The sequence below is a fragment of the Oncorhynchus mykiss genome, chromosome 8 (genome assembly GCF_057628025.1).
Source record: "Oncorhynchus mykiss isolate SJ-2025 chromosome 8, ASM5762802v1, whole genome shotgun sequence".
In the NCBI taxonomy this organism is placed as follows: domain Eukaryota; kingdom Metazoa; phylum Chordata; class Actinopteri; order Salmoniformes; family Salmonidae; genus Oncorhynchus; species Oncorhynchus mykiss.
This window is the reverse complement of record NC_143029.1, coordinates 68,715,341-68,742,338: the sequence shown is the minus strand read 5'-3', so window position 1 is coordinate 68,742,338 and position 26,998 is coordinate 68,715,341. Positions and strand designations below refer to the sequence as shown.

The 26,998-nt window shown below is 41.6% G+C and overlaps 1 protein-coding gene and 1 long non-coding RNA gene across 5 annotated transcripts; one reads left to right on the top strand and one right to left on the bottom strand.

Moving 5' to 3' along the window:
- Positions 1 to 629: 629 nt before the first annotated feature.
- Positions 630 to 25,879, bottom strand: LOC110530399 (hypoxanthine-guanine phosphoribosyltransferase). 4 transcript variants are annotated; one of them, XM_021613417.3, is made up of 10 exons: positions 25,565 to 25,879; positions 25,261 to 25,460; positions 24,955 to 25,061; positions 22,608 to 22,791; positions 22,245 to 22,310; positions 8,436 to 8,453; positions 2,307 to 2,389; positions 2,082 to 2,128; positions 1,786 to 1,862; positions 630 to 1,405 (listed from the first exon to the last, which is right to left on the bottom strand). In XM_021613417.3, the coding sequence occupies exons 2-10, from the start codon at positions 25,309 to 25,311 to the stop codon at positions 1,358 to 1,360; spliced, it is 681 nt and encodes a 226-aa protein (XP_021469092.1). In that variant the 5' UTR covers positions 25,312 to 25,460; positions 25,565 to 25,879; the 3' UTR covers positions 630 to 1,357. The 4 variants fall into 4 exon arrangements, 2 of the variants coding, with proteins under 2 accessions (XP_021469092.1, XP_021469093.1); XR_016482564.1 differs by lacking the exon at positions 2,082 to 2,128; XM_021613418.3 differs by lacking the exon at positions 8,436 to 8,453.
- On the top strand, positions 4,410 to 19,208 carry LOC149982091 (uncharacterized). Its single transcript, XR_016482566.1, has 3 exons — positions 4,410 to 4,543; positions 4,912 to 4,973; positions 19,082 to 19,208. It is a non-coding gene; the product is annotated as an uncharacterized LOC149982091 (long non-coding RNA).
- Positions 25,880 to 26,998: the final 1,119 nt, after the last annotated feature.

Below are 26,998 nucleotides of genomic sequence, written 5' to 3'. Positions count from 1 at the left end.
CTCGACCTTTGCCTCTCCCAAGCCCGTTGGGGAGTTGCAGCGATGAGACAAGATCATAATTGAAATTGGGCGAAAAAAATAAAGAACCCCTGCTCTTTTCATGAGATTGAAGCTTTCACCTCAGTCTATCAGTGAAGATGAAGGGGAGGAAAAATATAAGGGCCTTTGAATGGGGAATGGTAGGTGCCAGGCACACTGGTTTGTAATGCATTGAAGTCAACATGGGCCAGCATCCCTGTAGAACACTTTTGACACATTGTAGTCCATGCAACTCAATATTAGGAAGGTGTTCCTAATGTTTGCTATACTCACTGTAGAATGACTCCTTGTTTGTCCAGGAACAGAAAATGAGGACAACAATTTTAGAGTTGTGTTGTCATGTAATAGTATCTCAGGGATATTAAATATGCCATGACTATGGTATACTACATTAATGCTCATCACAAGATCATTTTGGTTGAATAAAGTAAGACTTCAGAACTTAATGTAAAAAATAAAATAAAAACTAGGCCTCAGGGAGAGACGTGTACAGTGGGTTTCTATCTTGTGAGAACCTCTACAGTAAAGTATCAAAAGCAAAAAGACACTATTTACTATGCAGAAAGAACAAACCTCATTGCAATGTCTCATACCCTGTTATACAGCATAGGTTCATTTACATTTATTCAATAATTAATGAGATGACCAATGGAGGCTGAAATACATTCTACTCACAATACAGTGCAATTCCCTTTTATCAGAAAAGCAGCTGAATTTGAATTAAAAGGACAGTAGGAATTCATAAGAACAAATGGCATCGGTCAATGTGCCCTTCAGCAAGGAACTTAACCCTAATTTGCACCAGGGGCGCAGTACTATGGCTGACCCTGTAAAACAACACCTTTCTCTGCCCCTATCCGATGTATGTGACGATAAAACATTATAATTATTATTGTATTTTTTTTATTCAATCTACCGGACGGTGCCCACCTTTACATGGGCCAAATGTGTCCCACAAAATACAGTAGCAGTAAGTTGAGATAAACAAATGTCACTAAACTGAAACATTGATGGCTACAAATTCTACATAGCAATGTCTGTTCATTATATATTTTTCATCAACACAGACAGGTTTCATGAACATTGTAACAGTACATCACAGGTTCACAGCTTTGTTATAAAAATAACTATGGAGGTTCTAATTATTATGCAACGAGTCCAATGGTCTATGGGTAGGCCCTGAGGTGTGTCAACCAGCAAAGAGCGAGAGTGAGGGTCTTTGGGTTTGATAACCGTTGTTACTGCATGGCCTCTCATGGTAAGTGTCCAAGCTTCTTGTGGAAACATTTCCTCTGCAGAATCCTATAAACATCACTTCTTAGACCTTGTATTTCAGCTTCCCGCTTTCACTGATCACACAGATATGCTGAGGGAAAAGGAAGTCATATGACAAATATCACTGCGCTTTAAAGGAGCAGTGCAGTTAAAAATAGATTCCTGTTTTTTTATGATGATATTTCCACACTTTGAGGTCGAAATAACACTCTGAAATTGTGAAAATTATGATAATGCCCCTTTTCTGTAAGAGCTGTTTAAAACAAAATTCTGGAATTTCAGCCTTTTCAGGTGGGATGGAACTTTTGGCCCACATGATGAAGTCAGAATGCGATCTGATTATAATAGACTGTTCATCTGGGTAAGAGGGTTGTGCTCTAGACATCCCATCAGCCAATCAGGGCGGTGAATGAGGACCCAGTGAAGTACATCAGTGAAATTAAAATCAGTTTTGAATGAAGAAAAACTTACATTGAGGTCTCTGAAATACTCATTGTAGTCCAAGGCATATCCAACTACAAAACGATTGGGTATCTCAAAACCAACATCTGAAATGGAAGAGATGTGGCAGAAGGATTAGCACTGCAGCAATGTTCCCAAAACACAACAAACAAACACTCTGTTTGTGAACAGACCATTTAAAACTGAGCTATTCCCTGTAACTGGTCATGTTACAGGTAATATAAGACAAGTAAATCATTCTTACATGGACATATAACATATAATAATGAAAACATAAAAGCAAAATGGATAGAACTGCTACATACAATCTGGGAGACATCCTGAACTGTTTGGCACTCTCTTCACCAGCAAACTGAAACAGAACACAGGAGGCACACGCAACACAAGCATGTAACATCCCCAATATCCCTACCTGTAGCACACTGACACTCTGCTCATTTCTTCTGTCTAGACTGGAAAGATGGAATTGAGTGACTAAGCGAAGGTCACCTGGTCTGTTGTGGTGTTAGTGGTTTTATAACAGGACTCACCCTGCTACTTTGATCATCTTGGGCCTGAAGGCCTCCACGTGTTTTAGGAGAGTCTTCATTGTCTTGCCTGTGTCTACAATTGCCTGCGGAGGACAACAAACACAAAAAAACTGTAGCAGCAGGACTATGTGACTAGCTGTCAACACTCAAAGTCAAATATACACCAAGCTGAGAGCTCACTGGTATTTCACACTAACAAAACAAATAAGAGTGCTTTAAAAAATCCATGTGTGTGTGTGTGTGTGTGTGTGCATGCGTGCAAGAGTGTGTGTGTACACTGAGTGTGTAGCCCCGCTCCCACTGAGCAGTCTGAGCTCACAGTGAAATGGAGGACAACCAAAGTGTGACCCAGGGTTAGACTGAAACCCATCTCACCCGGGAACACATCTAGTGAAACTGGTGGTTTCAGTCATCGGTTTGGGGTGGAGGGGTAGGCTGTTATGGTTCCCAGAGTTGTGGCACGGATCCACTCTGATGTCTTGTTGTCTGACTTTGTTTATGTCAGCTGATAACTGCTCTATTGTGTGGTCCCTCTATTCATAATCTGACACATAGCCACCCTTCTTCATTGTTCTGTGTGTGTGTGTGTGCATGTCTGATCTAGGTTCAAATAAACAACCCAAAACACTTACTTTTATTTCAGAATTTCATGTTATTTTCTAAAAACCAAATAGTCGCCCAAATTGTATTTGAAAGTATTTTCAAATACTTATTTAGAATACTATTTTCAAAACCACTCCCTTGTATTTGAGTCAATGTATTTGTGTATTTCCAAATACCTTCCAATTGTTTCTTACACCATGTTTCTTACACCTTCCAATACCTTCCAAATATTTTTTAGGGGTAGATCAATCTTAATATTGCAGATAGATTGTGGCTTCTATCAATATAAATGTCTGCATCATTTTCAACCCCCCATATATTTTCTGTTAAATATATGCACTACCATCAAAAGTTTTAGAACACCTACTCATTCAATGGTTTTTATTTATTTATTACTATAGTCTACATTGTCGAATATATATAAGATATAGAAGAAATCAAAACTATGAAATAACACATATGGAATCATGTAGTAATCAAAAAAGTGTGAAAAAAACCCCAAATATATTTGAGATTTGAGATTCATACAGCCACCCTTGGAAATCTGTCCTTTGGTTTGGAGTCGCAAATTCGCGATTTTTGGTTCCAATCACCGTGTCTTTGTGAGACGTGTGGGTGAACGGATCATCTCTGCATGTGTATTTCCCACCGTAAAGCATGGAAGAGGTGGTGTTATGGTGTGGGGGTGCTTTGCTGGTGACACTGTCTGTGATTAATTTAGAATTAAGGCACACTTAACCAGCATGGCTACCACAGCATTCTGCAGCGATACACCATCCCAGCTGGTTTGTGCTTAGTGGGACTATCATTTGTTTTCCAACAGGACAATGACCCAACACACCTCCAGGCTGTGTAAGGGCTATTTGACCAAGAAAGAGAGTGATGGAGTACTCAACCTGTTAGAGCTCTAGGGGCGCTATTTCATTTTTGGATAAAAAACGTTCCCGTTTTAAGCGCGATATTTTGTCACGAAAAGATGCTCGACTATGCATATTCTTGACAGTTTTGGAAAGAAAACACTCTGAAGTTTCAGAATCTGCAAAGATTTTGTCTGTAAGTGCCCCAGAACTCATTCTACAGGCGAAACCAAGATGATGCATCACCCAGGAATTAGCAGAATTTCTGAAGCTCTGTTTTCCATTCTCTCCTTATATGGCTGTGATTGCGCAACGAATGAGCCTACACTTTCTGTCGTTCGCCCAAGGTCTTAGCAGCATTGTGACGTATTTGTAGGCATATCATTGGAAGATTGACCATAAGAGACTACATTTTCCAAGTGTCCGCCTGGTGTCCTGCGTCGAATTCGGTGCGCAATTGCCAGCTGCTTCTACTTTACCATTTGATTCAGGGGAGAAAGCATGTGTCCAAGAACGATGTATTAATGAAGAGATATGTGAAAAACACCTTGATGATTGATTCTAAACAACGTTTGCCATGTTTTCAGTCGATATTATGGAGTTAATTTGGAAAAAAGTTCGCGTTTTGAGGACTGAATTTTCGGATTTTTTTTGGTAGCCAAATGTGATGTATAAAACGGAGCTATTTCTAATACACAAGGAATCTTTTTGGAAAAACTGAGCATCTGCTATCTAACTGAGAGTATCCTCATTGAAAACATCAGAAGTTCTTCAAAGGTAAATGATTTTATTTGAAGGCTTTTATGTTTTTGTTAATGTTGCGTGCTGGATGCTAACGCTAATGCTAACGCTAAATGCTAACGCGAAATGCTAACGCTAGCTAGCTACTTTTACACAAATGATTGTTTTCCTATGGTTGAGAAGCATATTTTGAAAATCTGAGATGACAGTGTTGTTTACAAAAGGCTAAGCTTGAGAGATGGCATATTTATTTCATTTCATTTGCGATTTTCATAAATAGTTAACGTTGTGTTATGCTAATGAGCTTGCTGATAGATTTACACAATCCTGGATACAGGGGTTTTTTCATAGCTAAACGTGACGCAGAAAACGGAGCGATTTGTCCTAAACAAATAATCTTTCAGGAAAAACTGAACATTTGCTATCTGAGAGTCTCCTCATTGAAAACATCTGAAGTTCTTCAAAGGTAAATGATTTTATTTGAATGCTTTTCTGTTTTTTTGTGTAAATGTTGCCAGCTGAATGCTAATGCTAAATGCTACGTTAGCCATCAATACTGTTACACAAATGCTTGTTTTGCAATGGTTGAGAAGCATATTTTGAAAATCTGAGATGACAGTGTTGTTAACAAAAAGGCTAAGCTTGAGAGCTAGCATATTTATTTCATTTCATTTGCGATTTTCATGAATAGTTAACGTTGCGTTATGGTAATGAGCTTGAGTCTGTATTCACGATCCCGGATCCGGGATGGGGAGATCAGAAAGGTTAACAGATGACCTGGCCTCCACAATCACCCGACCTCAACCCAATTGAGATGGTTTGTGATGAGTTGAACCGCAGAGTGAAGGAAAAGCAGGCAACAAGTGCTCAGCATATGTGAGAACTCCTTCAACACTGTTGGAAAAGCATTCCAGGTGAAGATGGTTAAGAGAATGCCAAGAGTGTGCAAAGCTGTCATCAAGGCAAAGAGTGGCTATTTGAAGAAACTAAAATATAAAATATATTTTGATTTGTTTAACACCTTTTTGTTACTACATGATTCCATATGTGTTATTTCATAGTTTTGATATCTTCACTATTATTCTACAATGTAGAAAATATTACAAATAAAGAAAAACCCTTGAATGAGTAGGTGTCCTACAACTTTTACACAACTTTTATTATTTTCCTTAACCACATCATCCCTCCCCCTAATTGGAGTAAACTAAATGGACAACAATACTTAGGCTTCTACTTCCACCTTATATATACTATATACATTTTACGGACACACTATATTTTACATTAGTCATCTTGTTTTTTGTTCGCACCCTACATTTCCCTTCAGCCCCTCCCTCATCTCTGAACACCTTCAGTTTTGATTTCTTCTATTACCATATATAGTTCAAGTGTGCTGTGATGTTTCACAAAAGTTCTGAACCTTTCTATTCAAAACGTTTCTACAGATTGTAAATTAAAGATAAAATGTTTTCCTAAGAGTATTATTATACTATTCGATCAATTAACTATGACTTTTTATAGACTTTTCATATCACTCAGCAGTGATATTTGCAGTTAGCTCAAGGTAAATGTTGTAATTCTTCAGCCATTCCTAAACCTGTGACCAAAAACAAGCTACCGTGCGCATGCGGAAAGTATTCAGACAAGTTCCCCTTTTCCACATTTTGTTCCGCTACAGCCTTATGCTAAAATGGATTCAATTATTTTTTCCCTCATCAATCTACACACAATACCCCATATTGACAAAGCGAAAACTGGTTTATATAATTTATTTTTTATTTTTATATAAAATAAAAAACAGATACCTTATTTACATAAGTATTCAGACCCATTGCTATGAGACTCGAAATTGAGCTCAGGTGCATCCTGTTTCCATTGATCATACTTGAGATGTTTCTACAACTTGGTGTCCACCTGTGGTAAATTCAATTGATTGGACATTATTTGAAAAGGGCAGACACCTGTCTATATAAGGTCCAACAGTTGACAGTGCATGTCAGAGCAAAAACCAAGCCATGAGGTCAAAGGAAATGTCCGGAGAGCTCCGAGACACGACTGTGTCACGGCACAGATCTGGGAAAGGGTAACCAAAACCTATGATGAAAATTTCAGCCCTCTCTCATCTTTTTAAGTGGGAGAACTTGCACAATTGGTGGCTGACTAAATACTTTTTTGCCCCACTGCATGGGCAGTACCAAAACAAGTGATCTAATGATTGTCACTTCGCAGCAAAATCTGCAGAGCTGGTATGGTTGTATCCTCCATATAACATTCTATTTGTTGCAAAAATTGTATTTAGTCATTTTACATTTAAAACCAGTTTTGAATCCGGCGTAATTTTGTGTATCAGTTCATAAACCATGTGCCATGGAATCGGTACATCGAAAATCTCTTCCCAACTACAGTAACACCACCAGTCCTATTTATGATCTAATTTACAATTTGTTGTAATATTTGTTCAGTCTTTTCCAAGTCAATTAAACTGAAATATCAAGCAACTTTCTATGGCTTGCTTAAAGAATGGCAATAATATGTATATGTATATGTATATGTATAAAATATGTATTTTTTTGTGATCCAATACGTAATTACGTAATACGTAATACTTATCATAATTTCATTGTAACCCAGAGGTAAGAAAAATTATCTAGATCCTCTGAGGCTGTGGAGGGATCCAAATTGTGGATTGATCCAAAATGTGGATTTAAAAGAAAACATGAATCCTCAGCATACAATGACAAGTTTGTGTTTAAGCCCTGGATTTCTAGCCCCTTCATATTATTGTTGGATCTGACGTTAATAGCTAACATTTCGATGGCCATAATAAATAGATATAGCGATAGCAGACAGCCTTGTTTTGCTCCTCGACAGATTAATACTTTCTGAGAAGTAGCCATTCTTTACTATTTTATACCTAAAGGTTAGTATACATAACTTTAACCAATTGTCTAAGAGATTCTCCCAAATTAAAATATGAAACTACTTGTTTTTTTCAAATAAAGCTTATTTGAATACTTGTTTTGCAATGTATTGAAAAGTAAAGTTGAAATAACTGAAATAGTAGCTTAACCCAGGACTGGTGTGTGTAGGTGGGAGATTGTAAGGGGGATGACATAGAACACATTTCCCTATAATAATAATGAGGATGAAACTAGAAATTAGAGACTATGTCCTTTTAATATGAAGACCTACTCTGTAATACAAAGAACAGGGCTGCACAAACTATAAAGAGGGTAATTGAAAATGGAAGGGGTATGGACTTGATGAGGGCTTATTTTGATAGACCGCATACCCAACTTCCAATTACTGCCCCTCCCCCATTATAAATGCAATTTACTTTGATTCTGTACATTTTATCCATGTTTCTGTATAGACTACTAATGAACACAGCTGTATTCATATGCTAGTTCTAAAGATCTCTGCTTAATGTAAGCACTCATTGTATGACAGTAATGCTTTCAGTCATTTCAAAGAGAATCCTTCCCAAAGTAGAGGTCCCTATAATAGGCTCCCAATTACTGTGCTGCTGAGAGGAAAGTTTCTTGAATCAATTCTGAGAAGGGACAATCAAACTTCCCTAATGGACAGAGATAGTCAATTAAAAAAGTTTTTACTATGTCCAATTCAGGGTCGTATTCATTAGAGCACACCATAATGTTTTTCAACTTATAACGAAAACAAGCGTTTCTTATTGGATAAGTTTGTATAGTCCTTCCCTGTTTGTCTGTTTTCTTCAGTTTGGTGCCCAATGAATATGACCCTGGTCTGGTAGAACCTAGACCTACATACAGAGAATGAAAGCCATGAGGCAATGTCCTCTGCTCCCCCATGGCCTGGATAAACATATGGAGAAAGTGATGGAGTATTTGATGGATGCACTCAGACTTAAATAGAGAAGAGGAAGGGGGGGAAAAGCATGTTGACTCACCTCTACGATTAGGACGTTCTTTTGTGAGCATGTCATAGAAAAAAGAGAAAGGAAGCAGTTATGCATGGGTAGGAATACATAACGACTTATCTACCAATCTTTTAGTTTGCAAGAAAGGCATTTCACTGTACTTGTGGATGCGCATGCATCCCAAGACAACATTTGTATTTGTATTTATTATGGATCCCAAAGCAGCAGCTACTCTTCCTGGAGTCCAGCTAAATTAAGTCAGTTTATACCATTTTTAAAACATTACAATACATTCACAGATTTCACAACACACTGTGTGCCCTCAGGCCCCTACTCCACCACTACCACATATCTGCAGTACTAAATCCATGTGTACGTATAGTGCGTGTCATTGTGTGTGTATGCATGTCTCTGTGCCATTGTTTGTGTTGCTTCACAGTCCCTGCTGTTCCATAAATCTGTTTTTAAATCTAATTTTACTGCTGGCATGAGTTACTTGATGTGGAATAGAATTCCATGTAGTCTATGTAGTACTGTGTGCCTCCCATAGTCTATTCTGGACTTAGGGACTGTGAAGAGACCTCTTGTGGCATGTCTTGTGGGGTATGCATGGGTGTCCGAGCTGTGTGCCAGTAGTTTATACAGACAGTTTGGTGCATTCAACATCTCAATACCTCTCATAAATAAAAGTAGCGATGAAGTCAATCTCTCCTCCACTTTGAGCCAGGAGAGGTATTAATATTATTAATATTATTAATATATTAATATAATATTAGCTCTGTGTACATCCAAGGTCCAGCCGTGCTACCCTGTTCTGAGCCAATTGCAATTTTTCTAAGTTATTTTTTGTGGCACCTGACCACACTACTGAACAGTAGTCTAGGTGCGACAAAACTAGGGCCTGCCTTGTTGATAGTGTTGTTAAGAAGGCAGAGCAGCACTTTATTATGGACACACTTCTCCCCATTTTAGCGACTACTGCATCAATATGTTTTGACCATGACAGTTTACAATCCAGGGTCACTCCAAGCAGTTTAGTCATCTCAATTTACTAAATTGACCACATTATTTATTACAAGATTTAGTTTAGGTTTAGGGTTTAGTGAGTGTTTTGTTCCACATACAATGCTTTTAGTTTTATAAATATTTAGGGCTAATTTATTCCTTGCCACCCACTCTGAAACTAACTGCAGCTCTTTGTTGAGTTGAGTGTTGAGTGTTGCAGTCATTTCAGTCGCTGTAGTAGCTGACCTGTATAGTGTTGCATCATCAGCATGGCTTTACCCAAAGTTAGTGGCATGCCATTAGTAAAAATGGGAAAAAGCAAACAGCTACCCTGGGGAATTCCTGATTCGAACTGGATTATATTTGAGAGGCTTCTATTAAAGAACACCTTCAGTGTTCTGTTAGACAAGTAACTCTTTATCCACATTATAGCAGGGAGTGTAAAGCCATAACACATTTCCAGCAGCAGACTTTGATCGATAATGTCAAAAGCTGCACTGAAGTCTAACAAGACAGCTCCCACAGACATTTTATCATTCATTTCTCTCAGCCAATCATCAGTAATTTGTGTAAGTGCTGTGCTTGCTGAGTGTCCTTTCATATAACCATGCTGAAATTCTGTTGTCAATTTGTTTACTGTGAAATAGTATTGTATCTGGTCAAACACCATTTTTTTCATACGTTTACTAAGGGTTGGTAAGAGGCTGATTGGTCGGCTATTTGAGCCAGTAAATGGGGCTTTACTCTTCTTGGTTAGTGGAATGACTTTAGCTTCCCTCCAGGCCTGACGGCACACACTCTCTAGTAGGCTTAAATTTAAGATGTGGCAAATCATGAGGCAGGAAAATTATGTGGATACATTGAAGCAACATCTTAAGACACCAGTTAAAGCTTGGTCGCAAATGGGTCTTCCAAATGGACAATGACTCCAAGCATACTTCCAAAGTTGTGGCAAAATGGCTTAAGGACAACAAAGTCAAGGTGTTGGAGTGGCCATCACAAAGCCCTGACCTCAATCCTATAGAAAATTTGTGGGCAGAACTGAAAAATCGTGTGTGAGCAAGGAGGCTTTCAAACCTGACTCAGTTACACCAGCTCTGTCAGGAGGAATGGGCCAAAATTCACCCAACTTATTCTGGGAAGCTTGTGGTAGGCTATCCAAAACGTTTGACCCATGTTAAACAATTTAACGGCAATGCTACCAAATACTAATTGAGTGTATGTAAACGTATGACCCATTGGAAATGTGATGAAAGAAATAAAAGCTGAAATAAATCATTCTCTCGACTATTATTCTGACATTTCAAATCCTTAAAATAAAGTGGTGATCCTAACTGACCTAAAACAGGGAATTTTTACTAGGATTACATTCCAGCAATTGTGAAAAACTGAGTTTAAATGTATTTGGCTAAGGTGTATGTAAACTTCCGACTTCAACTGTAAAAACACCACTTTTGTGTATTTTTCCCCATGTAAAATACAATTCAAAATTAGAAAAACTTCCTCCTTGGTCCGTGTGCTGGGATGTAAGGGAAAAGGGTGTCTACATCAGGATGCCTACACCTCTGCTGTTATTACATTAAGTGGCAGCATAGGCCTCTCCAACCCAGCTCCTCTTTAAATATTCCATTTCAATTTTTTTGCCCACCCAAGCCAAGCTGGTCAACCTCCCATCCTTGCCCACCCAAGCAAAACGTGTCAAAACCTCCCATCTTTTCCCGCCCCCCCTTTTTCGACACATTTACACCCATCCTTACATCAATTTACTAGTCCATTTTCCTTCATTCACATACAACATATTCATTCTCTACCGCCCTCCTACACATATTCACTCTCCCTCACAGTCCCATTCATTTGCAGTCACACACACCTCCCTCCATAGAACAGTTGACATACATGCTATATTTCCCCCTTTGTATTGTCTTTTCAGTGTTTATGTAGCCCATTAGCATTGGCTACTTCTACGGTTACTTCATAGAGAAGAATAGTTACTTGGGGAAAGTAGAGTATAGATTGTATTGGGGGAGGGGGAAAGAATATTGTCTCAATTTACGATAAGCTGGTCTTAGGCATCACTGTATGTAGCCTAGTGTGCTTATCGATTTTCTTCCTCTTCATCCTCTCCTCAGTGCAAGGGGCTCTACTCCTTCAATTGGAAACGTTTCTTGCAGCTTGTTTAGGGCTTTATCAGTGCTTGTGAAATCCATCCTTTGAGTTCCCTTCCATATCCACAGCACTGTCGGGAAGCTGAGATTTGATCCCTTTCCTTCTAGTGACTGTCTGATCAGAATGTATTTCTTGCATTTTTTTCTCAGCCTAGCAGACATGTCCTGGATGAATTGAATGGACTGGCTGTGGATTTTGATCTCCTTCCCCCTTAACCCTTCAAATGTTGATTTTGGTCTGAAAGTTGCATGGCTTGAAGATTACCATGCAAGGGTATTTAACGTTCTTCTGTTTCATGCCGCTCCTATGGCATTTTTTCCAGATCTTCTGGTGATATACTCACGTGAAGTTCTTCTGATATCAGTTTGACCACGTAGCTGGAAAGGTCTCCTTATTCCTCATCTTCCAGTCAGGACAATATTCTCATGTTTCATCTCATTCTATTTTCTTGCCGGTCCAATTCATCTTCTAAAGTTTGAAACAGTGTTTCCAAAAAATAACGTTTTGTTGTCTTGTTCATTCATGCGCACACCTTGTTTGTGCGTATCTGACACGATAGCCTCTACTTTCTTTTCAAGTGAATCTACTTTCATTTCATTCTATTTTCAGTTCATTTGTTTTGGTGGGCATTGAGAGCAATTTAGCTATGTTTTCCTGGATACCCTTTAGTTGTTCATTACTCTCGTTTGTTGCTCCTTTTCCTCTGGGGGAAGCCATGGCTTGTTGCGTTTGTGTCACTGCGTTGCGTTACCAACTGATTGGTTCGCTGTTGTACACAACTGACCACTCACTCTCTCCCAGTTGCTTGGGGATATATTTATCTATTGATTTTAGAGGCTTAAGGATTTATTTATTTTTACCCCTTTTTTCTCCCCAATTTCGTGGTATCCAATTGATATTTACAATCTTGTCTCATCACTGCAACTCCCCTGCGGACTCGACAGAGGCAAAGGTCGAGAGCCCTGCGTCCTCCAAAATACGACCCTGCCAAATCGCCCCGCTTTTTGACACACTTAACCCTCCAAAATACGACCCTGCTAAACCGCCCCGCTTTTTGACACACTTAACCCTCCAAAATACGACCCTGCCAAACCGCTCCACTTTTTGACACACTTAACCCTCCAAAATACGACCCTGCCAAACCGCTCCGCTTTTTGACACACTTAACCCGGAAGCCAGCCGCACCAATGTGTCGGAGGAAACACCGTCCAACTGACTACCGTTGTCAGCTTGTAGGAGCCCGGCTCGCCACAAGGAGTCGCAGGAGCACGATGAGACAAGGAAAGCAAGGGAATCCTGGCCGGCCAAACCCTCCCCTAACCCGGATGACACTAGGCCAATTGGGCGCCGCTTCATGGGACTCCCGGTCATGGCGGGCTGTGACACAGCCTGGGATCGAACACGAGGCTGTAGTGTAGTCCTTAGACCGCTGAGCCACTTGTGAGGCCCCATTAGAGGATTAATTTAAACTCTGTCTGGTTTCTACATATAATCAGTTCTGTCGGTACAGAACGGAGCTACTCACACCCTATGCGTCCCTTCGGTACGCGAATGCGCCTCATAAGTCTGAACCAATCATAGATGTCTATGTTTCACAAGTTTGGATAGTACAGAACAGTAGAGTAGAATACAGTATAATGTACTTTATTGTACTGTACATATCTACCTTCCTGTACTCTACCGAACTTTACTGTGATGTCCAAATTTGTGAAACATAGACGTCTATGATTGTTTCAGATTTGGTCTCGCCCAGACCCACTTCATCTACTCTAGTTCAATAACCAAAATATTTGTTTTTAAACTCAAGGAGTCATGTCAAAGCTGACACCCCATTCTTTCTGCAAACATCTTTGAATCGTAATGTGGAGCAGATATTTAACAGTTCGGGGAAAATGTGGTCGTATAAGTAACTGTGGGAGATTTTACCATAACTCTGGACTTGCCCCTATGCTCACACAAAGATATTGTGAAGTCAGTAACATACAAGTGACTAATGGCTTCATAATACTAGCTACTCAATTGGTGTTTTCCCTGTAGACAAAGTGATTCATTATGATTAAAAGACTTGTTTTCCAGTTACAGAAGAACAGAACATTCCTGATATTGCAAAATTAAAATCAGAGGCATGCTTCACACTGTTGACCCACTCAGGAAGGGACAGCCAGCCAATACCAGACACCACATGTTGGGGACAAAATATTGGCATCTGGGCAAAACAACGGCTTCCTACCCCGTCATCCAGGGGCATGATCATACTCCTCCTGATTATTAATGCTAGCAGTGTGACTTACTACATGATATTAGTGATTACACAAGGCATGTCTAAAGGATGCCTTGCTTATCTGCTTAATATGAACCAAGGCATTCTCAAGAGAAGACATCCCAAACATGATGTGTGAAAACAAACTTAGCTACATACAGTAGTAGTGCTGTCATTTCACGTGAAACAAAGGATGCAGTCAAGCAGAAATGAAGCCATGCTGAGTTGATGCTTTGTCTGTCTGGGGCTCAGTAGTGTCATTAATTCCTTCCAGACAGTAAAGAATTATTAACCTTAATCCTCAATCCAGACAGTGTTAACTACATGGATACAAACTGGAAGGTGTGACATAATAACATTAATGATCAATTAGCATAATCTCTAGCTAGTGTCTACAGTACATCATTAATAAAAAGTGGCAACTTTCCCTAGGCCGCAATTACTTAATCTAAAATATTTCACACAGTCCAAATATTCTCTGTGAAGAAAAGCAATAGAGCAATGAGTTAAACTCACCACCCCATAATTCAGTGGTTCAGCATGTTCCTACACACTGACATCCGGGCCACGCCTCACTACAGGGTGTACCAGTGTGTGTACAGCTTGTGTGTGTGTGTGTGTGTGTGTGTTTTGATTTATATGCCAGCAGCATCTCCCTCGCTGACCTTTGATCCCATTAATGGCTGTATGCACACAAACAGATTAGACTAAGCCATTGTCTTGTTCTTCAGAGACAATGAGCAATAGTGACATTTCTAGTATGACATCAGCAGATATTTAAACAAAATGTACAGCATGCTGCTAATATAATCTATATAAGTAGCAGGACTATTGGTCGCAGCAGTGACAGAAATAGTGATAAATTCTAGTCTTGGCAGAAAAGGAAAAATGTGGTCATAGCTCTGATCAAGGCCATTACTAACCACAGCCGTTGATTTGAGCTCCAAAGCTTCTGTGACACTTCTTCTGAGAAGAGACATGGGGAAGACTGCCCCATTGTGGTTGCTGAGAGACACTGCCCAAATCTCACCCAGTTCAGATTAACAACAACTACTACTGAGAAACACATGATCATGATCATATCCACTGCTTTCAAGACACATTTTAGTTTTTTTTAAATCAGTACCGGTATTGGCTCATAAATATATCTGCTAATAAAGGTTCTATTTCAGTCGACTCAGTATCGACATCTCACTATGGGACACGTCTTCTTTTGTGGGTCATTGGTTGAAGCCTTATTCAATCACGCCTAACAGGCCAATCAGAGCTTTGTGGGTGTATGCCCCGTGTCTATATAACACCCTGCACTGCTCTGGTTTCCTCATTCTCCGCCTCTTCACAAGTCTATTTGGTTACTAACTCGTTAAGCAGCTTTCTCCAGAAACCTAGCTCTGAACTTAACTGTTCCTTTCGGTGTCGGTTACCACCCCACCACGGAGCGTTGAGTGGCTTATTTTCTATTTTCAGGAATTCTGCTTTACCAAGTGAAGTTACCTCAGTTGTTGGCTAGCTACAGTACACCTGTTGCCTACACACAATTGCCGTTGTAAGCTAGCTAGCTCCACTGCTTTAGCATCCCGCTAATAGCAGGTTCCCACACATTCTACCCAGGGTCTCTAGCTCTCAGTCAGTTCCCACCGTTCGGAGTTAGCTAGCTGAACTTTTGAATGTCTTGACTAGTTAGTGGGCTAACGGCACCACTGGTGTTTTAGCTAGCAACCTCTGGGCTAAAATCCCATTTAGGTTGTTTAGCTAGGAATGTGCGGTGCTATTTATTCAGTGTGTTACCCCACCATTGAAGCACCATACTTTTTACATTCCCCTGTGAAAGATAACCCCAGCCGTTTGTTCTACCTCAAGTTACTTGGTTTACACACCGAGTTGGCACTTGGTATCGCACGCAACGGCTCGGCTAGCTGGCTATCATCACTCAGGTGAAGATAGCCAGATAATTAGCTAGCATCACTGTTGGCACTACTTTCAATACACCAAAAGTATAAAGACAGGATTTATTTCCCACCACCCTGGTAAATATAGATTTCTGTTTCTACTTACCCGGCTCAAGCTCAAATTACCCCGTGTCTCTCCCAACTTCACGTTGTAGTGGTAGCGCGTGGCTAGCTAGCCCCCCGGCAATTCCATTTGATCTGTTCGTCCGGTCGAAACGAGATATCAACAGGCTTATCGGCCAAGTTGTCAGGGAAGGAGGAGAAAAAGCAGCGCAAGCCTAGCAAAGCTTGCCATGGCAATTGTGGTCATTGCATATCCGGAATGGATTCCCATCCGCATCCCTCATTGACCTCGCTAGTTCTGTGCATTGCGCTCAGCTGGGCTCCGGTGTCCTTAGACGTAGAGCGAAGTACATAGAAAGTATTGCCCAGGCCTCGTCCTTGCTCGAGGATGACTCTGTTGATAACAAATTCTCAGAGGAAGGAGAAGCTACTCAGGCATCTCCTGCTTCAGGATGATTCGGAGAACCCCCACCTTTCCCAGGGCGTGGACCTTGATTCCGACGAAATCCAGAAGTGCGGACGAGGGCATGTCTCTAGCCGCATCAGGCAGCGCCCTCTCTGACCAGGAGATGGATTACGCCCCTGAAGAATTTCTCCCCTCTGCTCAGTTTGTGCTACCTAGCCAGACTGACTGAAGAGGTGGGCCAGGAGTCAATAACTGACCTCCACATCTTCGAGGCAATCAGACCCGCTGCCACCTAACTTGATGTTGAGTATCCTACGCCTCCCCCACCTTCCAAGCTAATGGAGCTAAGTCACCTTGCCGACCATACCACCCGGACCCTCAAGTGTACCGCTGACGCTTCTGGGAGGGTCTGACCTTTGGCCAGAAAGTCCTCTAGCTGAACAACGCAAGGGTGTCAGAGGGAGAAGGGAAAGATCCTGAGTGTACAGATCAATTCCACCAGACTGTTTGGACCAGCCATATCGGAGATACAGACCAGGTTCAAGTTACCACGGAAACAAGCCCCTAAGCCCACGTTCTCCCAGGTCGAAACCATGAGGCCTCCCTCCCAGAACAGAAGGATCCCTAAGAAGCCTCAGCAGCTTTCTCCGGCCACGCCGACCCAGGGACAAACATAGTCCGCTCATCAGCAACGCGCTGCCTCAGGGCACAGGTGTCACTCCAAGCAATGAGCAGCGGAGACCCCCTCGGCTCCACCCGGAGGGAATGGGAAGAAGCGGCACACCTAGCGCAAGGCCGGGGCTCGAAAAGCTGGCAGAGCTCCTCTGGCCTCGACAAACAGAGTCTCCTCGGGACACACAAGCTCATTTACACACGGCAGAAGTGTAGCACAGGAGCCCTACACCATAAGACACATTCTCATCTCCTTGTTGGGGCAGGTCAACACCAATGTTCCCCAAGTCTCGAAGGCGTCCTTGTCTGGGCCACCAGGCCCGGCAGGCCCCGGTCCCTTCCATGGGACAGGTTGCCCACATGCAGTGTTGCCCCCAGGGGACAGGCGGGTTCCTTTGCCCCTCACAGAGAGCAGTGGTGCGCATGTGCAGTCTCCCCATGGGTCTTACATCCAGTAGACCAAGTGTGCAGACTACAAATTGCAGGGGTCCCCCGCGTTTCATGGTAACAGTGCAGTTCACTGCACACAGGGAAGCGATCCGAGTCCTCAGAGACGAGATTCAGTCTCTGTTGACCAAGGGAGCCGTACACGTGGTACCAAAGGAGGAAGCTCACCGGGGCTTCTTCAGCCATTATCCATTCTGGATTTATGGCACCTCAACAAGCATCTGAGAGTCTACAGATTTCGAATGCTAACGCATGGTATGCTGTTTGATTCAACTCTGATGAGTGGTTCACCACAGTAGAACTTAGGGATGCTTATTTCCACATTTGAGTTTATCCTGCACACAGGAGATATCTAAGGTTCGGCTTCGAGGGCATAGCCTACGAATATCTCACTTTATCAGACGGTCTGTTCCCTTGCCCCATGGACATTCACAAAGTGTGCCGAAGCCGCCTTAGCACTCTACGGGAGAAAGGCGAAGGGTGTACAGTGAACGGCATATGGTCATAATCTATTAGTACAGCCCATATCAACGTTCTCGAGCTCTACACTGTGTTTCTAGCCCTCAGGCACTTCCGTCCATTCCTACAGGGCCAACATGTCCTGGTCAGGTCAGACAATAAGTCTATGGTGGCTTATATCAACAGCCAAGGAAGAATGCGGTCTAATCAACAACACTCTCTGGCGAGAGAGATCTTGCTATAGAGCAGAGAAGATCTGTTGTCTCTCAGAGCAAATGAAACATGGTGAAGTCCCAAAATTGCCCTCGCTAGAAGCATGTGTTTCAGACATAAGGAAGTGGATGGCTGCAAACTTTATACTTTTAAACTCGGACAAAACAGAGATGCTTGTTCTAGGTCCCAAGAAACAAAGAGATCTTCTGTTGAATCTGACAATTAATCTTAATGGTTGTACAGTTGTCTCAAATAAAACTGTGAAGGACCTCGGCGTTACTCTGGACCCTGATCTCTCTTTTGAAGAACATATCAAGACTGTTTCAAGGACAGCTTTTTTCCATCTACGTAACATTGCAAAAATCAGAAACTTTCTGTCCAAAAATGATGCAGAAAAATTCATCCACGCTTTTGTCACTTCTAGGTTAGACTACTGCAATGCTCTACTTTCCGGCTACCCGGATAAAGCACTAAATAAACTTCAGTTAGTGCTAAATACGGCTGCTAGAATCCTGACTAGAACAAAAGACATTGATCATATTACTCTAGTGCTAGCCTCCCTACACTGGCTTCCTGTCAAGGCAAGGGCTGATTTCAAGGTTTTACTGCTAACCTACAAAGCATTACATGGGCGTGCTCATGTAGTGGGTTGAGTCACTGATGTGATCTTCCTGTCTGTGTTGGCGCCCCCCCTTGGGTTGTGCCGTGGCGGAGATCTTTGTGGGCTATACTCAGCCTTGTCTCAGGATGGTAAGTTGGTGGTTGAAGATATCCCTCTAGTGGTGTGGGGGCTGTGCTTGGGGTTATATCCTTCCTGTTTGGCCCTGTCCGGGGGTGTCCTCGGATAGGGCCACAGTGTCTCCTGACCCCTCCTGTCTCAGCCTCCAGTATTTATGCTGCAGTAGTTTATGTGTCGAGGGGCTAGGGTCAGTTTGTTATATCTGGAGTACTTCTCCTGTCCAATCCGGTGTCCTGTGTGAATTTAAGTATGCTCTCTCTAATTCTCTCTTTCTCTCTTTCTTTCTCTCTCTCGGAGGACCTGAGCCCTAGGACCATGTCCCAGGACTACCTGACATGATGACTCCTTTGCTGTCCTCAGTCCACCTGGCTGTGCTGCTGCTCCAGTTTCAACTATTCTGCCTGTGATTATTATTATTTGACCATGCTGGTCATTTATGAACATTTGAACATCTTGGCCATGTTCTGTTGTAATCTCCACCCGGCACAGCCAGAAGAGGACTGGCCACCCCACATAGCCTGGTTCCTCTCTAGGTTTCTTCCTAGGTTTTGGCCTTTCTAGGGAGTTTTTCCTAGCCACCGTGATTCTACACCTGCATTGCTTGCTGTTTGGGGTTTTAGGCTGAGTTTCTGTACAGCAATTTGAGATATCAGCTGATGTACGAAGGGCTATATAAATAAATTTGATTTGATTTGATGTGCCAGGCATACTAAACCCAGTTGAGGATTTACTGTCGCGGTGGAACCCACAATCCGGGGAGTGGCAAATTCATCCCGAAGTTGTCGAGGTGGTGTAGTGGCGTTATGGCAGGGCTTCCGTCGATCTTAACGCTTGTTCTTCGCGATGAGAGATCACAACGCTCCTCTAAGTGTGGACCCGCTGACCCACAAGTGGCTATACGTGCTTCTGTACACTTTCCCTCCAGTGGGCCTGATCCCCCCCCCATACTCTGGAGAGGGTGAGAGCAAATGGTCTACCCTCATCCTGATAGCCCCGCAAGCCATGGCAGAGATTGTCCTCTCCTGTAAGACAGCGCTACAGGGAGACAGGACGGACAGCTGACCGTCCTCGCAGTGACAGACCACGTGTAACAACACCTGCACAGGATCGGTACATCTGAACATCACACCTACGGGACAGGTACAGGATGGCACCAACTGCCCGGGTTACACCAGGAATGCACAATCCCTCCATCAGTGCTCAGACTGTCCGCAATAGGCTGAGAGAGGCTGGACTGAGGGCTTGTAGGCCTGTTGTAAGATAGGCACAAACCCATCGTCACTGGACCAGACAGGACTGGCAAAGAGTTATCTTCACTGACAAGTTGCGGTTTGGCTCAACAGGGGTGATGGTCGGATTTGTGTTTATTGACGAAGGAATGAATGTTACACCGAGGCTTTTACTCTGGAGCGGGATCGATTTGGAGGTGGAGGGTGGGTCATGGTCTGGGGCGGTGTGTCACAGCATCATTGGACTGAGCTTGTTGTCATTGCAGGAAATCTCAACACTGTGCATTACAGGGAAGATATCCTCCTCCCTCATGTGGTACCCTTCCTGCAAACTCATCCTGACATCACCCTCCAGCATGACAATGCCACCAGCCATACTGCATTCCTGACAGGAATGTCAGTATTCTGCCATAGCCAGCAAAGAGCCCGGATCTCAATTCCATTGAGCACATCTGGGACCTGTTGGATCAGAGGGTGAAGGCTAGGGCCAATCCTGTCCGGGAACTTGCAGGTGCCTTGGTGGAAAAATTGGGTAACATCTCACAGCAAGAACTGGCAAATCTGGTGCAGTCCATGAGGAGGAGATGCACTACAGTACTTAATGCAGCTGGTGGCCACACCAGATACTGACTGTTACTTTTGGTTTTGTTCCCCAGGTTGTTCAGGGACACATTATTCAATTTCTGTTAGTCCCATGTCTGTGGAACTTGTTCAGTTTATGTCTCAGTTGTTGAATCTTGTTATGTTCATACAAATATTTACACATGTTAAGTTTGTTGAAAATAAACGCAGTTGACAGTGCGAGGACGTTTCTATTTATGATGAGTTTATATACATACACTACCGTTGAAAAGTTTGGGGTCACTTAGAAATGTTCTTGTTTTCCATGAAAATATATATTAAATAAGTAGCAAGATGAATAGGAAATATAGTCAAAACGTTGACAAGGTTATAAACATTATTTTTAATTGAAATAATAATTGTGTCCTTCAAACTTTGCTTTCATCACAGATACCTCCATTTGCAGCCTTGCAGACCTTTGGCATTCTAGTTGTTAATTTGTTGAGGTAATCTGAAGAGATTTCACCCCATCTCTCAGCAGTTGGATTGGTTTGATGGGCACTTCTTACGTACCATACGGCTTACGGTCAAGCTGCTCCCACAACAAATCTCCCACTTTACCACCACCAAAGCACCCCAGATTGCCTCCACCATGCTTGACAGATAGCGTCAAGTACTCTTCCAGCATCTTTTCATTTTCTTCAGTCTCACAAATGTTCTTCTTTTTGATCCAAACACCTCAACCTTCGATTCGTCTGTCCATAATACTTTTTTCCAATCATCCTCTGTCCTGTGTCTGTGTTCTTTTTCCCATCATAGCCTTTTCTTTTTATTGGCAGGTCTGAGATATGTATTTTTCTTTGCAACAGTGCAACTCTGTCTAGAAGGCCAGCATCCCAGAGTCACCTCTCCACTGTTGAGACTGGTGTTTGCGGGTACTATTTAATGAAGCTGCCAGTTGAGGACTCTGTTTCTCAAACTAGACACTCTAATTTACTTGTCCTCTTGCTCAGTTGTGCACCAGGGCCTCCCACTCCTCTTTCTATTCTGGTTAGAGCCAGTTTGCGCTGTTCTGTGAAGGGAGTTGTACATAGCGTTGTACCAGATCTTCAGTTTCTTGGCAATTTCTTGCATTGAATAGCCTTCATTTCTTAGGACATGAATAGACTGATGAGTTTCAGAAGAAAGTTATTTGTTTCTGGCCATTTTGTGCCTGTAATTGAACCCACAAATGCTGATGCTCCAGATACTCAACTAGTCTAAAGGCCAGTTTTATTGCTTTTTTAATCAGAACAACAGTTTTCAGCTGTGCTATCATAATTGCAAAAGGGTTTTCTAATGATCAAGTAGCCTTTTAAAATTATAAACTTGGATTAGCTAACACAATGTGCCATTGGAAAATAGGAATGATGGTTGCTGATAATGGGCCTGTGTACACCTATGTAGATATTCCATTAAAAATCATCCGTTTCCAGCTACAATTGTAATTTGCAATATTAACAATGTCTACACTGTATTTCTGGTCAATTTGATGTCATTTTAATGGACAAAAAAGTTGCTTTTCTTTAAAAAACACGGACATTTCTAAGTATGCCAAACTTTTGAACAGTAGTATATTTGAAATAGTATTTATTTATGTTATATTTCTTGTGTACAGCAGGGCTACTTACCTTTCCAGTCAGGAAAGAGAGGTCTTCTGCTCCAACGATGTGGAGATCCTCTGTGGACTGATCATTCTACAAGAAAGTGAAAGATTTGGTCAAGTTTGGTGTAAAAGCTTACAGTAATATAGAACATTAATAATACTGTCATAACATAAAAAGTATATTAATGCCAGCTGTAAATGACAACAGCCATGACTGAAGCCCATACCAGGCATACAAGGACCGGAGAAAGAAACACTACAATTCAAGCTGTGACAATTTTACCTCAAGAAAAATGTATCTGATTTCACAGGGTCTTGGATTGGATTGGATCATGGAGGAATTTTCCACTTGTCCAGCACTAAAAAAAAGTGTTATGTAGGTCCTTACCACATAACTCTTGAGGCGGATGAAGTTGACACTCATGGGTAGAGTGTGGTCTGAGTTACGACTCAGTGCTTTGATCCTCTCCACCAAGTCAGCACAGAACTGGTACCCGGCTTTCAGAACACATAGCACCACAATGTCATGGTCGCCCAGGTCACCCATTATGTTACGGGCAAGCCGTTCTGTCCTGAAACACAAGTATGTGAAGGAAAGGAGTAAAGCATGTCACATGCTTTCCAGTAAAAACAGTTATGGCAATTCTGTGACGTTTTTGTTCATTTTGATGGTTGGCAGCTTTTTATCCTGCTCTTCGAGCACATTTTAAAAGTCGGTAGTTCGGTAGCCGAAGTCAACAGTACAACTCATAGTAGGAGTGGGAAATACGGTTAGGATTTTTCAATAATGTGTTTGTTGTCATTCAACGAGACTTGCACATTTTTTCACTTAAGAAATACTTTACCAAACATCTTAGTTAGATGTAAAATTGTGTGACTCACATGCTGACTAAACAGCCTCGGTAAGTGCGTCCGCATTTTGACTTTGTCTATCCCCACCAAGCGCGTTCATGACACGCAGGTTAAAATAACCAAAACCTACTATGAACCAACTATATTCATTTGGGGTCAGGTCGAAACACACGTGAAACCTTTCATTGACATTTAGCTTGCTTGCTGCGGTTGCTTGCTAATTTGGGAGTAAAAAATAGGATTGCTATTTTACCGGAGATGCATATGGTCCTTTTTTTTGCTGGATCTTTGTAGAATTTTGACCCATTTTAAGTCACAAAATCATGTGTGCTCTACTTATAGAACCTAGTTCTATTTTAGAATAGTTTATTTTAGTGACTGGCTACGCACACGCCCGTTGACACGCTGAAACAGTTTGTATGAAATTATTGAATAACATGTATGTGTACATTTATTTTGCAATGTGGGCAGTTTGGTCAGCTTATAAGGGTGTTTTTACATTTAGTTCTCTTTAAAATAACCAATCTCAGTCCTCTTTAAAGTGAACTCCGGGGTAGAAAAAAGCTAAATAACTACGTTCTCTATGTCTTCACACTGCCCTTGCCTTTGAATGAGGACTCAGCTCTTTTGCCAGTTCAGTTCACCTATTTTGTGATCCAAGTCCTCTTTGCATTCACATTGCTAGGTTCATAAAGTAACCTTTTCCAACATTCACTCAATGCACTCTGGGTTTTTACAAAGTGCCGGCCAAGCCATTCCATCAGTACGGAGTTATGAGAAAGCTTTATATACACCTACTTACATTTTGGAAGCGAATAGATTCCATTTAGTTAAAAGATGAGAAGATACCAATAATGTTTACATGTCAATAGTAACAGAATAAATAGCATAAGAATAACTATAGATTAAATAATTCTGGAATGGAAAACTGTACACCCAATTTAGGCTACTGCCCCTTTAAGAGCTAGAATCGATTTTATACCCTGCTGTAATTCTCACCAAATATGTTGTCTTCTCACACGTCTTCAAACCCCACAAGTGAATAAACAGCTTATAAAGCTGTCTTAGCTTATAGTTCACATACTGCAAACAAATCATTTGAACTAAAAACGGAATCTCTGGCCTCCCGGGTGTCGCAGTGGTTTAAGGCACTACATCGCAGTGCTGGAGGCGGCACTACAGACCCGGGTTTGATCCCAGGTGGTGTCACAGCCGGCCGTGACCGGGAGACGAGCGAGGCAGTGCACAATTGGCCCATTTGGCTTTTTTCTTTTTCAGAGCGAAGGTCTTTTAACCTTTTACTGCAGTGGGCTAAATCAGGGACAGAGTGTTTCTTGGTAGTCTTAAACAAATGTACTTTAAAACAGAAATATACACATGGTTAAAGACTTTAAAAAAAGAAGACACCTGTACCATGTCAGATATAATTTAAATGTATTCCATTTTGAGTTTGTATCCCAATATTACACTTTATATACATCTCAAAAGACTGAAATATAATAAAACCGTATGACATAGGAACACTTTTTTCTGTGGGTAATATGAATAACCTTCCACCCATGAGACCACTAGAGGGCGATTTGGTCATTTGACTGCAGGAAAGGATTTTAAGTGATTATGATAGTCACAGACATTCAAGTGACTAACCTCCATCTCTATATGCTGTAGGTAGGCTATTGGCTTTACATTCTCACACACTCTGATAACATCCTGATAATGGATTTTAATTACTGCCCTTCCTTGTGCCTTGTTCCGTTTAACTACTGAGGAGTGGGCGACTGATAGTCTTGTAGTTTCCCAATGTCAGTGATCACACAGAAAGAAATATGCAAGTGAATTCGTATATAGGCCTAACGTTACTGCATTCATGCTATATAGTTTACCTGTCCATGATGACACCATGTGGGATGTAAACACACTCTAGATCTCCAGAATAGTGTTTTGGATAGTTAAAAAGCTCTAAACTGTAACCTGGCCAGTCATCGTTGATCTAGGAGGGAAAATATAGTATTCATTACAAATATTATTTATATACTGTTTAAGTTCAATGCATGCAAGAACACAGTAGACTACAACTTTAGATACTTTGTTGCACATGAGGTTTACACATCATGCACTCATTTTATGTCGACCTCTATCACATCAGTTCGGTAGGCTATCACTTTCCCAACCAATTTCATTGTAATTACCACAATTCCTCCGTCTTTTCCACCAGTTTGAATGGTCAAATCGTCTGCCATGTTGTTTTCTTGAACCCGAACTCGTTTTCAGAGCCGCAGTACTCACAAGTCAGTCGAAGATCGTGGCGGAGTGTCGAATCACGAGGGAGGAGGAGCGCCACTGTGAAAGAATGTCCTCTTCTCGCCTTAACAAGCAATGCGTGAAATTGCTTGGAAACACAAAGTTGAATTGAAATTTGCTTTTGAATCAGGAACGTTTCCTCTCACGACCTCTACATGCCAGAATGTTGAATACAATTATATTTTAACTTACTTTACAGTTTGTCTATACAGTTGGTCCTTTTGGCGGTAGGAATGTGAGACAATATCCCCAAACAATATTATTGTCAACTTTACAAGATGCTGGTAGTGCTCCCCTGAAGCATGCTTCTAAGATAAAAAAAATAAATACATGCAAGAGATGCATGCATCGAGCTCGCGCACGTAGTGATACACAGTGGAAGGCAGAAGTTTACATACACCGTGGCCAAATACATTTAAAATAAGTTTTTCACAATTTCTGACAAAGACAATACAAAGGGGGAAATATAGCGTGTATGTCAACTGTTCTATGGAGGGAGGTGTGTGTGACTGCAAATGAATGGGACTGTGAGGGAGAGTGAATATGTGTAGGAGGGCGGTAGAGAATGAATATGTTGTATGTGAATGAAGGAAAATGGACTAGTAAATTGATGTAAGGATGGGTGTAAATGTGTCGAAAAAGGGGGGGCGGGAAAAGACGGGAGGTTTTGACACGATTGGCTTGGGTGGGCAAGGATGGGAGGTTGACCAGCTTGGCTTGGGTGGGCAAAAAAATTGAAATGGAATATTTAAAGAGGAGCTGGGTTGGAGAGGCCTATGCTGCCACTTAATGTAGCAACAGCAGAGGTGTAGGCATCCTGATGAATAAGAATACACCCTTTTCCCTTACATCCCAGCACACACAAATTAGTTTTAATGACTAAGTGTATGTTAACTTCCGACTTCAACTGTATTTCTGAATGCACTACCAGTGCTTTCAAAAGCTGATGTAATTATACTCTCCTTTGGATATATTGTCTTACATTCCTACCGCCAAAATGAACAGCTGCATGGTAAAGTACGTTAAAATAAAATCGTATTGAACTTTCTGGCTTGTAGATGTCATGACAGGAAACCTTCCTGATTCAAGCTGCCCAATGTAAAATTCTAATTCCTGGTTTCCAGGCAATGCATGAAACACCTTATAATGGATGAAACCCCTATCCAAGCGTTAGAGAAAGTCATAGGTAAATACGTGCATGGATACACTTTTAAAAGATCACAAAAGTAAAACATTTATTTAAATCATGTATACATAGTCCATCTAATTGCTCGTATTTCAACCTTCAAAATCAGTCTAAACTCCCATGTGAATTTTTCTCATTATACTGAGGGAAATGGATTAACGTTGCCATCTTGCGGTATGAATTTGTTTTTGCATAGAGCTACTGATGTGGTGGTGAGTACATCCATGTAGTATATCCATTCACCACAAGAGGGCCGTCTGTTAAAAGATTAAGGGCCACTCCCCACACACAGACACACACCACACTGCAGAGCTGGCCTCTGCTCAGAGGTCCACTGGCCCCACACATGTACCAAACACTAATGTTCCACTGAAACATTTAACCATATAAGTTAATGTAATAAGGTGGATGCTTATATTTGTCCTATTTCACACACATAC

What these genes read in the sequence shown, in the direction of transcription:
- LOC110530399 (XM_021613417.3), bottom strand. Translation starts at nt 25,311, where the DNA reads ATGGCAGACGATTTGACCATTCAAACTGGTGGAAAAGACGGAGGAATT. An exon ending in TCCGCCTCAAGAGTTATGTG is followed by an intron (nt 22,311 to 22,607) that starts GTAAGGACCTAC and finishes ACTTTCTTGTAG; the next exon opens with AATGATCAGTCCACAGAGGA. An exon ending in TTCAGGATGTCTCCCAGATT is followed by an intron (nt 1,863 to 2,081) that starts GTATGTAGCAGT and finishes CTTCCATTTCAG; the next exon opens with ATGTTGGTTTTGAGATACCC.